Source organism: Helicoverpa zea, chromosome 13, assembly GCF_022581195.2.
Source record: "Helicoverpa zea isolate HzStark_Cry1AcR chromosome 13, ilHelZeax1.1, whole genome shotgun sequence".
In the NCBI taxonomy this organism is placed as follows: domain Eukaryota; kingdom Metazoa; phylum Arthropoda; class Insecta; order Lepidoptera; family Noctuidae; genus Helicoverpa; species Helicoverpa zea.
Genome location: NC_061464.1, coordinates 11,044,217 through 11,058,897, shown reverse-complemented (window position 1 = coordinate 11,058,897; position 14,681 = coordinate 11,044,217). Strand labels below are relative to the sequence as shown.

The following is a 14,681-nucleotide window of genomic DNA, read 5'->3' as shown; positions in this document are numbered from 1 at the left end:
ACCATTCAACCTTTATAACTGATTTATGAGCAAACACAAACTATCGGCCGACTAAAAGTTTGTAGTGCGAGCATACTCAAAAGGTACAAGACTACAGAATATCTATATCTTTAGCTAGCTTATATTAGTAATCTGATATTAAACTATCTGAGATTGAAGCAGGAATCAACATGCCAATTTTATAGCTAATTGATATAAATAAAGAATCAGTCGTATACATATTGCACGATGAGTAGGGTTTGAAAAAATCTAAATAATCATGAATTTACCAAACAAATACCTTAAAGAAAATGTTTCATTAATTTGTTTATTAAACACTTTTGTTTAAAATGATATAGGTGGTCTAGATAATGTAAAATATTCCAAAGTCATTAGTGCTGCTGGGTGACATTATATCTAATCTGCTAATCTACGTGCTGACCAAACAATCCTTACTAATAATTGTAATGAGAAAGTTGGTCTGTCCGATTTTAAATAGAGAGGAATTTTGGGTTGGAGAACATTGGAGAATACTGGGGTATGTGACGTAGTACCGTACCAGGAAAAAACGAGGGAATTAACTAGTAAGCTAGTTGCTCAAAACCATTAAAAACTTTCTTTGCATCAAAATAGGGAAACTATTGACTGTCTGCAATAAGAAAATAATTTATTTTTTTCAGGGGAACCGTTTTATAATTATTTTGTTCAGATGTATGAACCATTATTGGATTAATTTTCGTGTATTATAAATATAAGAGGTGATGGGAAGGACAAAAAGGCGTCATCGTCAATAGTTTTAAGTAGTCTAATTATAGTATTTAAGAATGTTCGACAATCTGATAAACATCACCTGACTTTGACACGTGCGAATTTTATTATCCACTACCGTTTCCTTTGGCTCTACTTATATTTAAACGTAAATACTTTCTGAACCCGTAGAAAAAAAAACTGTTGTTACCCAAGTTTCTCCAGTCCTATTTCATCATGTTTACCTTTTTATTTTGAGAACCTCTCTGTTTCGAGAAATAGTAACAGTAATATTCAAAAAGACAGGGACAGTGGACAGACGACCTTATAAAGGTCGCCGGAAGACGCTGGATGCAGGTCGGCTCCAACAGGTATCTGTGGAGATCTAAGGGGGAGGCCTATGTTCAGCAGTGGACGTCCTATGGCTGAGATGATGAATATTCAAACAAAATTGTGTGATTCTTGCTAAGGTATTAATTCTTATTGATTTTTCAAGTTTCCACGGCAAAACCGATTTAAATAAAATTTTACTTTGACGTTGAAACCAGGGCAAGAAATGACTATTGTTTTTTTTTTTATAACCATGTAATGTCCACTCAATTATTTATTAGCTTTTATCAGAAACTCGGATTATGTAAATAATTCGTATTGATAAGATTAAAATATCTCCTTGATATTGAATTAATTACCACATTCTATTAATGTGAACTTGCTGAGATATTTGTTTTAAAAATGATTTTGTATTATTGTTTAATTTTTCTTTTGAGTTTCGTTGCTGCAAAAAATGAAGAGTACAGAGGGTAAGATTTTTAATTTGTCCTACCTGTGTTGATAATATTTATTTTGATTTTATTGAAATGATACAAAAATGCTTTAATTTATAATTACTACTTTTTATTTGTTGATTATCAATTTACGATAATATTGATAAATATCTTTTGGGGTCTCCTTGTCTGATGGTCTGTCTGTGACAAAATGACTAAAACAATTATAATTACAAGAAATTACGCGACCACATCCATAGGCAATTGGCAGAATCGCAACTGTAGACAGTTTTTTTGTTGTTTTTTTCTCTTCATTTTTTTTTGTTAATTTGTTTCTTGGCCTCTCCTGGCAAATGTAATATGTATGTATTTAAGTATGTATGTATACTGTATATAATTTATTATTATTCATATATTGTATATATATATTTCTTTTGTATTCTTTGTTGACAATATTTTAACAAAAACTTTGCACCTACCACAGCTATTTCTCCGCCACCCAAAGGTAGACTGACAGAAAACGCCTATGGCGTTAAGTCCGCCTTGTACGAAATGTGCAGAAGCATTAAATAAATAAATTACATTTAGTACACAGACAGTTTAAGGCCTGAGCAAGGACATAGGCTACTTTTTATCCGGCTGCGGGACTTAGTTCCTTCGAACGCGGGTGACACGCCTAGTCTACAGCCAATAAACATGCTTATCATAAAAATCTTAACCGTACCGGGAATCGAACCCAGAATCCTTTGTTCAGCAGTTCCTTGGCGTAAACTGTATATTATTATAAACTGAGTTAAAGCCTCCAAAACATTAGAATTTACTCTTCATTAAGTTGAAGCGAGTCTAACAAAAATGTACGTAAGTAATCACATTTACTGCTTATCTGTTTAAAGTCGTGAAACTTAATGAACCGACGCTAAAGGGTAGGTTAAGAACTTTGTGCTTTTCCTTGAAATAAAGTAATTCGATTGTTGGTTCTTGGTAGGATTTTGTATTTCTTTATGTGAATTTATGTGATTTTCATTAATGGATGAATAATTACATAGTTGATATTTGATGTAGTGACTGTATCTAGAATTCTATCTAACTCGGTTCAGCCATCCTACCAGTATAGAATAACTCACACATATACATTTGAATGAACGTTTTTCCATATATTTTGTAGCATCACGTCTTACCTACTATGTAATGATTACATTTTGTTGAATCTGTAACCAAATGGAGTAACCAATAAATATAAAGTATTTTTAAGATAAAAGTACTACTATACTTTATTTAATTGTAAGTAAATAAGTAGAAAGAAAAAAGAAAGAAAGAAAAAACATTTTATTCACAAGCGTTAAGCATCACAATTTTTTCGTATTATTTTTTGAGCAATAAAGAAAATTCCTAATTCTATGTAGGTATGTAAATATACGACAATAACATTTGCATTTAGACTGTAGTAGTGTTGCAATTAAGTAGATTTTTTAATGCACTTATTTCCAAGTGCTACATAATTTGCATTAACTTCACATTACTTAAATTACACAAAGGAGAACAATACATTTACCGTCGTAACGCAAAAACTGTTAAACGTCAGTTGAACACTTGTCTAAAAAAATGTCAGATTATGACGTTGAAATAAGGTCCATTTTGCAGCCAACCATTTTGGACCAGTGTTTAACAGATGTTTAAGTTTTTGTAGTATGGCTGTTAATTTTTAACATCCGATGCATAAATCGGCGTGTGTCGCACCGCGCGCAACTGTTAAAAGAATTAACAGATTTGAATGAATTATTTAGTTGTGAAAAAGTCGTGGTGGCCTAGTGGGTAAAGGACCAACCTCTCAAGTATGAGGGCGAGGGTTCGATCCCAGGTCAGGCAAGTACCAATGCAACTTTTCTAAGTTTGTATATACTTTTTAAGTATATCTTAGACACCATTGGCTGTGTTTCGGATGGCAAGTTAAACTGTAGGTCCCGGCTGTCATTGAACATCCTTGGCAGTCGTTACGGGTAGTCAGAAGCCAGTAAGTCTGACACCAGTCTAACCAAGGGGTATCGGGTTGCCCGGGTAACTGGGTTGAGGAGGTCAGATAGGCAGTCGCTTCTTGTAAAGCACTGGTACTCAGCTGTATCCGGTTAGACTGGAAGCCGACCCCAACATGATTGGGAAAAGGCTCGGAGGATGGAGGATGGATGGAATGAATTATTTAGTTGAAAGTTGGTTTGACAGCGGTGGTTTTAACTTACTATCTAGCCTAGACTTTGAGTCTGATGGTCATCAATATTTCATATAGAGATATCTGAACTCCAGCATCATGTGGAAACTACTTTCCATATATGAATATAAAGTAGCTACAAAGTACAAAGCTATAAAGTAGCTATTGTCATTCTGATTAAGATATAAGCTCTAAATTCATACATAGTAAATATTTACCTGAAAGACTCCTAAGATTTTTCCACGTATCCTTAAAAAATGATACTCAAAAAATTAATATTCTTCTTCTTTCGTATCGATGTCATGTCTTATGGTGAGAGTACACTTTGTTAGCTTGTTTGATGCGCTCATTTGGTCCTGTTTAAATCCATATTTATGATATTAGTACGACAACTAATCTTATTCTTTTAAAATTTCCAGATATAGAGTCTACAACATAGAAGCAGATACGGAATCACAGCAGGAAAACATAGGTTTACTTAGAAGTGATTTAATAGATTTTTGGCGAAAACCAATCTATAAATATGGAGTCATCGGCAAGGCTATGGTGCCACCTTCTCATTTCAACTGGTTTGAAGAACAATTGGAGAAGTTGGGGCTAGCGAGAGATGTTTATATCGAAGATGTATATGAGTAAGTAATAGTAAGATAATGTATGCACCTACATATGTATTAGGTATAGGTAATGTTTTTGTGTGTGTATTTGTCGCCTAAACTGCTGAAGCGATTTGGTCGAAGTGTTGTTTATCTATCATCATCATCATCATCATCAGCCTATAGCAGTCCTCAGGCACGGTGGAGTGATGACTTGCGCAAGACGGCTGGCAGGAGCTGGATGCGAGCAGCCGAAAATCGATCTCAGTGGCGTGCACTTGGAGAGGCCTATGTCCAGCAGTGTTTATCTATACTAATACCTAAAATAAAGGAAAAACGTTTATATGATTCTATCTACCATAAAGTTCCGGAAACTACTTAACTGATTTGAAAAATTCTTACATCTTTGATGGGTTACATTATGCCCAGGTGACATAGGTCATACTTTATCCAGCTACAGTAGTTCCCAACGGTGAAACCGTTCAAAGACGGTTAGTTAGATATTTTTTTTACGATTTTGAAGAATAAAAGTAAATCATGTTTCAATTCACAAACGGAAATAATCAAAGTTGCTGCACGATAATAAGAGCATCATCATCAGCCTTTCGCAGTCCACTGCTGGACATAGGCCTCTCCAAGTGCACGCCACTGAGATCGATTTTCGGCTGCTCGCATCCAGCTCCTGCCAGCCGTCTTGCGCAAGTCATCACTCCACCGTGCCTGAGGACGTCCTACACTACGTTTGCCGAGGCGTGGTCTCCACTCTAGAACTCGTTTACCCCAACGGTTATCGGTTCTTCGGCTAATATGGCCAGCCCACTGCCACTTCAGCTTGCTGATTCGGTTTGCTATGTCGATTACCTTGGTTCTCTGACGGATTACCTCATTTCTGATGCGATCCCTCAGAGAAATGCCGAGCATAGCTCTTTCCATGGCCCGCTGAGCGACTTTAAACTTGTAGACCAGCCGTACCGTCAGTGTCCACGTTTCGGCTCCGTAAGTCATGACAGGCAGGACGCACTGATTGAAGACTTTTGTCTTTAGGCACTGTGGGATCGACGATGTTAGGACTCGACGTAGCTTCCCAAATGCAGCCCAACCCAACTGAATTCTCCTATTCACCTCGTCCTCAAAATTGTTTCTACCTAACTGCAATGTCTGCCCGAGGTATACATATTTCCGAACAACTTCGAGAACGGCGCCGTGTATCGCAATCGGTTCCGGTAGAACATGTTCATTGAACATGACCTTGGTTTTGTCCAAGTTCTTCCGTAGGCCGATGCGAAGAGAAGATTCAGCCAGGTCGTTCAGCATCTGTTGTAGGTCCGGCAGCGTTTCCGCCATGATGACGATATCGTCAGCAAATCGCAAGTGAGAGATGTGTTCGCCATTGATGTTGATGCCGCGTCCTTTCCAGTTCAGCGTCTTGAACATATCCTCCATTGCATTAGTAAACAGTTTCGGGGAAATAACATCGCCTTGTCTCACTCTTCGATGCAACGGTATGGGCCTTGTTTGCTGATTCTGTACTTGGACGGACATTGTAGCGGCTTCGTAGAGACATGTCATCACTTGGATGTATCGCCAATTTACTTGACAACGCTGCAGGGACTCCAGAACAGACCAGATTTCAACCGATTTAAAGGCCTTCTCATAGTCCACAAATGCTAGACAAAGGGGCTGATTTTACTCTTCGGTCTTCTGTATAATCTGCCGCACTGTATGGATGTGGTCTATGGTGCCGTATCCGCTCCGAAACCCAGCCTGCTCAGGTGGTTGGAATTCGTCGAGTCTTCGCGCAAGTTGGTTCGTGATCACTCTTGAGAACAGCTTATATACGTGGCTTAGGAGGGAAATGGGTCGATAGTTCTTCAGCTGGGTTTTGTCTCCCTTTTTGAAGAACAGGACGACAACACTCCTACTCCACGCATAAGATAATAAGAGCATATTGATCAGCTAAGATATTTTCGAAAAATGACTAGCAGTTTTTGAGATTAATCACATACCTACATACAAAAACCGGATACAACATCCGTGTCGATAACGGCTTAATCCTACTTATATTATAAATGTGAAAGTTTGTTAGAATGTATGGATGTATGTTTGTTATTCAATCACGCAAAAACGACTGGACGGATTTGATTGAAATTTAGTATGTAGATAGGTGATACCCTGGATTAACACATAGGCTACTTTTTATCAACACATCCCGCGGGCGAAGCCGCTGGCAGATGCTAGTAAATAATAATTAATCTAGTAAAATAATTAAAATCACCGATGTCATAATTACCGTTATATTGCCGATGGTAAATAATTTCTGGTAATAATTTATTTATTGGGAAAATCAGGTTTACATGTAACAGTTTATAGTATGGTAGACTGCACATCAGTGGTAACTGTCATGCACCTTAACTCAATAGTAATAAGTACGATTTTCCTATAAAACTGTTACCACTGACCTGAAGTTGACTGGACCTACAAGGTAAACTGATGTTTCGTGATTAATATTAATATGTTACATGGATATTGGTTGGTTGTAAATATGTTAATTTACTGGTTGAACATGAATCCGAATTATTGTACTTTTCACTTTGCCCATACTATCATAATTTGTCCATTTTATTTCGATTAGTGTCAAATAATTAAAAGTATCGTCAAGTCCTGTAGATAAAAATTCATTCTTTATTTATTTTGAAGACCTCTGTAGCGTCGGTAATGGTTACCACGGCGTCTGCCGAACTGATAGTGTCGGGTTCGATTCCCGGTAGGGTCAACATTTATGTGGCTGTGGACTGGGTGATATGTAATTAAAAGAATGTATATGTAGAATGTATATACGTAGTTTATTAGTTATGTTAGCGTTCATAACACTAGCTCAATAATAACTTACAATAGGGCTAAGCAACCGTGTCTGAAGGCATCGCGATAATATTTTTTTTCCTTTTTGAAAGAAGCTTTCAATTATTCTTCCAATCTCATAAGTGATATTGTATTATTTCTTCCAGATATTTAAATAAAGCAGACATCGAAATAAGATCTTCAAGAAATGGAAACGATGATGATAATAATGGTGATGACGATGATGATGATCAAGAAAAAACTCCTTTTGATATCAAACGATACCATAGGTATGATGATGTAAGTATAAAAGCCTTGGAGAATATGTCACTATGAGAATGAGTCTAGATTGTTCTCAGAATTAAACCACGAACTTCACAGTGTGCTACCAGCACACTGCAGACTAAACAGTCGGCCAACAGTTGGCCTGATGGTTGAAAAAAAAACTTTTTTTTGAGAAAAAGGCTTATTACATTTGACTAAATTCAGTCGTCTAATTAGGTTTGTCTAATTAGGTTTCTAAATGATTCAATGAAACCTACCTTCCTAAATGCGATTACATTTGACTGAATTTAGTGACTGAACCATTTAGACGACTGAATTTAGTCAAGTGTAATAAGCCCTAAAATCGTGAATTCAAAGTTTTTAGTCGATCTGATACCGATCAAATACCCGATCAAACTGTTGGCCGACTAAAAAGTCTGCAGTGTGTGGGTAATAGTATACATATGTATATCGGGTGTGTCGTACCTACTCATATTAAATCCTATCACATATACTTTAAGATATTCTATAACGAATTGTAAAAAAAAATAACCTAATCCATTCAGAGGTTTAAGCTTTGGTTTCCTAGGAAAGCGGTGCCGTCATATAGCGGCCGTAATACAGCGGTGAATGACGTCACCAGAACGTTGTCTATGTAAACAAAATGGGGCGGTTTCCTAGAGAGCGGTAACTGACGCCGTAACTTCAAAAAGCGGTGCCGCCATTTGCATGACGGCCGTCTTGACGGTGTCAGATAGTTTGGTGAACGTTTTATTGAAAGCGGTGAAACTTTTTAAATACGTATTTGTGTTTTTAGGGTTCCGTACCTCAAAAGGAAAAAACGGAACCCTTATAGGATCACTTTGTTGTCCGTCTGTCTGTCTGTCTGTCTGTCTGTCTGTCAAGACCCTTTATCTCAAGAACGCGTGGACGTATCAAGCTGAAATTCACATGAAATACTCAGGTCTATTGTCCCTTTAAGCTGTGAAAATATCAAACTTCTAAGTCAAGCCAATCAAAAGATACAGCCAATTATGTCGATATTTTCAACAAATTTTGGACACTCGCAAAGGAATCAAAACCTACAGGATACTTCCCGTAAACTCAGAGTCTTGAAATTTGGCATGAAGCATTGTCATATAATGCAAATATAGGAAAAATTGCGAAAATCTCATTTTTTTAGTTATATAATATAAAAAAAAAATATTTTAATAAAATGAAACTTACTACCTTGTTTCTCACGAACGAATAAAGATATAATAAAGATATCAAAGTTTTCATACACCTTGTTATAAACCTACTAAACGCAATGAATCAAGTATTTAATTTTCTATTAAAACTTGCCAAGTAATCATCATTAAAAAGTAACTATTTTTAACTGAGGTATGTGTATGGAACTTGGTACTTATTCAGATCTCACTTCTTTTATAGGCGAAGCATTCCCATATTATCGAACTTGGCAGTCTTTCACATTTTTGTTTTGGGTGGGAGTTCATTTATTTTTGTAAGGTTGTTTATTTTATTTTTTTCTTATGATGAAGTTAGTTAAAGAAATGTCTCATTTATACTATCTTTTAGATTTTTTAATATGCACTATGTTTCTTACAAAGAAATGAACTAGATTAACTATGACTAGATTTACCAACTGACTGACATGACATGTTATCATATATTATGTTCGTGGATCAAAGTTACACATTCGTTATTTTCGAAAGTGATTCACACTTGACCGTTTTCAGATTTTTACTTTACTTTGACTAAATACAAACCTTTGTACCATTCGAAGATATATTATATAAATATAGATAAATTTAGTTCGTTTTAGTTCCTTAGAGGTATAAATTTACACCGGGTATAAAACACCTTCATTATTTTGAAACTCTTTGAAACTCACACTTGGCCATTTTCAGATTTTTCCCTTTACCTTGACATAAAGACCTACCTCCATGCCAAATTTCAAGTCAATACGTCCATTGGAAGTGGTCTAGGTTTTTGATGAGTGAGTCAGTGAATCAGTGAATAAGTGAATCAGTCAGTGAGTGTATAGTAAAAATAGCGATTTTCTGACGTCAATATCTCAAGACCTACAATAGGTATATTAATGAAATGTTGTATTTTAGATAAGTGAGGGGGTCTCAACAGATACTAGAAATTTGATATGCGTAAATAAAATAGATTTTGAGTTACAGGGGGGTCGAATTTGGCCCGAAATGGTTCGTGTAATATAACCCACGGCGGGTGTGTCGCCTTTTTTGCTCGAACTTGGCAGACACACTGCCGTGTGTCTAGATAAAAGATCCCATGAGTAGTGAATTCTCATCACCTAAAATAAAATAAGCTCCAACACAAGGTTACGTTATAAATTGTAAAGGAATTCCCATAACTATATCTGATCTTTGCTATCGATCCCACAATGGCAGTTAAACCTATCTATGTGGAAAGTCTTCGCCAATACGAATAAAATAAGCCCAAACACGTGGTAGTTGCAACATACCGTTCAGAAGTTCCCTGGACTCTCTGTAGTCTCCATAATCAAATCAGCTCCAAACCTTCACTGTTTACAAGTACCCTCAAAAATACACTCACTTGTCTGGTTTTGACTCGATGCGTGACTACAATATTCAAGAGTTGCCATCGATTTCTCAGGGTTTCCAGATCCTCATCAGAACCTGGTCATCCGAATTGGCATGTTCTTTCTTTATGAAAAGTCTTTAACAATAAAAACTAGCATTGCAACCTGTACAATCCTCTGAAACTGCTTGTCTTTTATATTTTTCAAACGATCCTGGACATTCGTCTCCATGGAATTTTAATAAAATATTTATATTCAAAGAAACGTCATACCATTCTCCACGATTTAAAACTACTTTGATTCATGTCCGCCACTTTTTACAAAGCGGGTCAGATATGCCCAATGACCTTTAAGACATAATTAGTTATTTTCAATCAGATTTCTGAATGATGACTATAAAATGTTGTATATAAATAACTTTAATAAAATAACTTTTACAAGGTACTGGCCTACTATTTTAGTTATATTATAAAATAAAAAATATTAGCTATTTTGACTCTCACGAAATTACCATAACTATGATTGTTCTAAACTGAACGGTTGGCGCGAGACTCACTTTTTATCTATACAGGATTTGTACGGAACCCTCGGTGCGCGAGTCCGACTCGCACTTGGCCGGTTTATTTCGGAACAACGTCAAAAATTTGTTACAACTCTTGGAGCAGCGAGGACGACGAAATTTTAATAGATTTCGTTCGTAACCACGAAGCAATATATAATATAAAAAGTAAAGATTATAGAAAAAATCAACTAAAACAGAATTGGTGTCGTGAAATTTGAGAAATATTAAATAAAACAGGTTAGTAAGTATGATACAACTAACAAAAAGTTTATGACGGTGTGTTAAAACGGCCGTGGAACTTTCCACATGTCATCACCGTAAAGACGACCGTCTATTTGCGTCCGTAATATGACGGTCGCTATATGACGGCACCGCTTTCCTAGGAAACCCAAGCTTTAGCCTCAGGAATCATTTTTCGTTTTCATAAACAACAGCATGACGTGCATAACAGATATAAAGTAGTATCGAATGTTTTGACCAGTTGACAGCTGTCGGTTTTCAAGGGAGAATTTCCGTTGTTTGTAATGTCTGGCTCTTAAATGGTGTTCTAGTTCTCGCACATTTTTATTATATTTACTTTGTTTGAAATATGCATTGTTTTATTTTTACGTATTTTTTTTGTGCTAATCGACATATTATATTAACCAGTATTTTAACGTATTTAGTTTAATGTGATTAGGTACGACAAACTTTGTATATATAATAGTTAATAGAAAATGTCAACCAATCAGTGCTTGACTATGAAACAGAGAATTTTAAATTCCTGCCAAACTGACGAAAGCTTTTCCTGCATAAGCAATCGACTTTCAACGCACGAACGAACAATCAAGCAATCGTAGTCACGTAGCGATTGGTGTTAATTCCATCGTACGATTGACAATCCTATCGTTTCTAGCGAAAAGAAGGTTCAGTAGTGAGAGAATAATCAGTTAGACTTTACTTTTTAGAAGCTATTTTGATACTTATCAATTTCAAAAGTTCTGAAAACAATTTTTTGTTGGCCGGAAAGTTATTGGGCGCTTTTTAAGCCACTTAAAAACAAATTCTCTGTTTGACCTGTATGTTTGTGTGATTATCTCAGGTTTAATTGAAGTGATCTTGAATCTCTCAAATGTCATGGTGGCCTAGTGGGTAAAGGACCAGCCTCAAGTATGAGGGCGCGGGTTCGATCCCAGGTCAGGCAAGTACCGATGCAACTTTTCTAAGTTTGTATGTACTTTCTAAGTATTTCTTAGACACCAATGACTGTGTTTCGGATGGCACGTTAAACTGTAGGTCCCGGCTGTCATTGAACATCCTTGGCAGTCGTTACGGGTAGTCAGAAGCCAGTAAGTCTGACACCAGTCTACCCGAGGGGTATCGGGTTGCCTGGGTAACTGGGTTGAAGAGGTCAGATAGTCAGTCGCTTCTTGTAAAGCACTGGTACTCAGCTGAATCCGGTTAGACTGGAAGCCGAGCTCAACATTATTGGGAAAAAGGCTCGGAGGATGGATGATGAATTGAAGTCATCTTGAAGCGGTTTTATCTCTAACATGGAGACCTATGCTAATGTTCATAATGCAATGTTACACCGATCGTTTAGACCTGATTTCAAAGTATGATGGTATTTATGATAACTTCAAAATAAATTACCTACTTTCGGCCGGTTGAGGAAAACACAAATAGATAACTTTGAACACAAATAGAGAAAGCTTCGCAACCCTTTGAGAAAAGCGATGTTGCGCAAATTATTTTCGAGTGTTCCTTAGAAAGAGTCGATTTCAAATAAATACCCCGGATCGAGAATTCTAGGATTCAATTGAGCATGATGACACGTGTAGATTCTCCTGGCTATTGTTATCTACTAGGAATTGTAATAGCGGTTTCTTTTTAAAACTCAAGAATTTGGTTTTATTGTGAGAAGTTTGTTTTATATGGAGAAAAATATTGGCGTCTGATTGTGGTACTTTAAGTTTTAGCTTAAGGCTGTTTATCCACGCAATTATTTATGTGGTCGATATAGACAAAACCATAAAATAATTTTAAAGGTATTACATGAATTTCACAGTGTACCTAGTGATGTCTCTAATTGATGATACTTGAAATTGATGACTCTTTTTCAGATCCTAACCCATCTTCGTGATCTACAAGCAAAATACCAAGATACAACTACAAAATTAAAACTTGTAGAATTTGGTGTGACAGAGCAAAACAGACATCTAGTTTATATTAAAGTTACAAATAATATTAATAATTCAGAAGAAGGAAATAATGCTAAAGAAGAAAGAAAAGAGAAACCAATAGTTCTAATAGAAGCTGCTATTAATCCAAGAGATTGGATAACTATTCCAGCTGCTCTAAATGTTTTGGAGAATATTTTGAAAGAACAGTATTATGTGGAGGATTTAGAATGGATTGTAATTCCAGTATTGAATCCTGATGGATATGAATATACTCATACTAATGTAAGTACATACATACATTGTTACGAGATGTTTAGTATTATAGATAGTTTTTTTGGTTGTATTTGCGGATGATTCCATAACATTGAAAATACAATAATCATCGAAGTCTTTACAAAAACCAACAATATTTATTATGATCAGCATTATGTTTAAAAACTACTTAATGGTTCCAAATTATGTTTGTACCACACAGTCTAGAATAGAATTTAAGATATTCATTTGATTTAACTTACATCATCCTCCGAGCCTTTTTCCCAATCATGTTGGGGTCGGCTTCCAGTCTAACCGGATTCAGCTGAGTACCAGTGCTTTACAAGAAGCGACTGCCTATCTGACCTCCTCAACCCAGTTACCCGGGCAACCCGATACCCCTTGGTTAGACTGGTGTCAGACTTACTGGCTTCGATACTACGGCTTACTAATTTGATTTAACTTACGTGTTTTATTAATTTCAGCTCCGTCTCTGGCAGAAAACCAGAAGCACCAACAGTCACCTAGCCCATATCTGTCCTGGTGTCAACATCAACCGCAACTTTGATCTCGACTGGCTTCATTTCGACTCCAGCTCAAGCCCTTGCAGCCACCTCTTTGCTGGCACCGAGCCTTTCTCCGAAATCGAAACCCAAATGATCCAAAGCCTTATAGAAGAGTATGGTACCAGAATCAAGCTATACATTTCTTTACAAAATAATGGAGGATATATCTCTTATCCTTGGAATTACGAGAAAGCTGCCAGCGGAATGTTTAGACAACACCACCTTTTGGGTTTAGATATGATTAAAACAATGAATGATGCATATAACTTGGATGCAGGATCTGTGATTTTTGATCGAGCTTCAGGAACTAGTAGTGATTATGCTAGAGAGAAAGAAATACTTTATACTTTTAATATAGATGTAGTACATGGTGAAGATGGAGTCTTAATACCTGAGGAAGATATTGGAGAGATTGTTGATGATGTTTGGAAAGCTGTCTCTGTTGCTGCTGATGAAATGATTAGATTGTACAGCTAAGATTATTGCGAGTGTTTGGTTGACTGTTTTATTAATATACTCATTAATTTATATTTATTTTTCATTTATCTCTCATTATCATCAGCCTTGTTTTTTCAGCTATATATACAGCTGTTTCATATTTATGGATAAACTGCTCAATGCTAATCTGATCTTCTCAACCGAATTACCTGGGCAACATGATACTCCACAGTAAGACTGATTTTCAGAGTTTTTGGCTTCTAATTATCCCTAGTCACTACCAGAGTTTTTAGACGACAGCTGACACCCACCAATTTATCGTGCCTTCCGAAATATGGAAGAACTCCACATAATAAGATTGTCCGCAGACAGAATGTGCGTCTCATCTCTTTTGTTTCATTTACAAAATAAATGTAGAACTTATATGGTAGATACGGGCTTCTGATTCAGAATAGTAAATTCATAAAATGAACGGGTTCGATATTGGTCAAAGTGAATATCCACAATCGGCAGATGTAACCAGTTAGGCTTCAATTTGTCATATTCGTTATCCCATATTCAACTGGTTGTTTCTACCTTGCAATATGTAGAATAGCTAGCTCGTGCATATACTGAAATTCTGTGTTCTAAAAGATGAATATACCTACGAATTAATCAAATTCAGCCGCGTGCAATTCTGTTGGTATATAATAATATCTTTATTTAAAATTAACCTTCATCCACAACTAATCTAAAATAACG

At 36.2% G+C, this 14,681-nt stretch overlaps 1 protein-coding gene across 1 annotated transcript; it reads left to right on the top strand.

Annotated features, from left to right (window-relative positions):
* Positions 1-1,380: 1,380 nt before the first annotated feature.
* Positions 1,381-14,030, top strand: LOC124635944 (carboxypeptidase B-like). Its single transcript, XM_047171909.1, has 5 exons — positions 1,381-1,526; positions 4,113-4,325; positions 7,292-7,424; positions 12,625-12,966; positions 13,422-14,030. The coding sequence occupies exons 1-5, from the start codon at positions 1,459-1,461 to the stop codon at positions 13,977-13,979; spliced, it is 1,314 nt and encodes a 437-aa protein (XP_047027865.1). The 5' UTR covers positions 1,381-1,458; the 3' UTR covers positions 13,980-14,030.
* Positions 14,031-14,681: the final 651 nt, after the last annotated feature.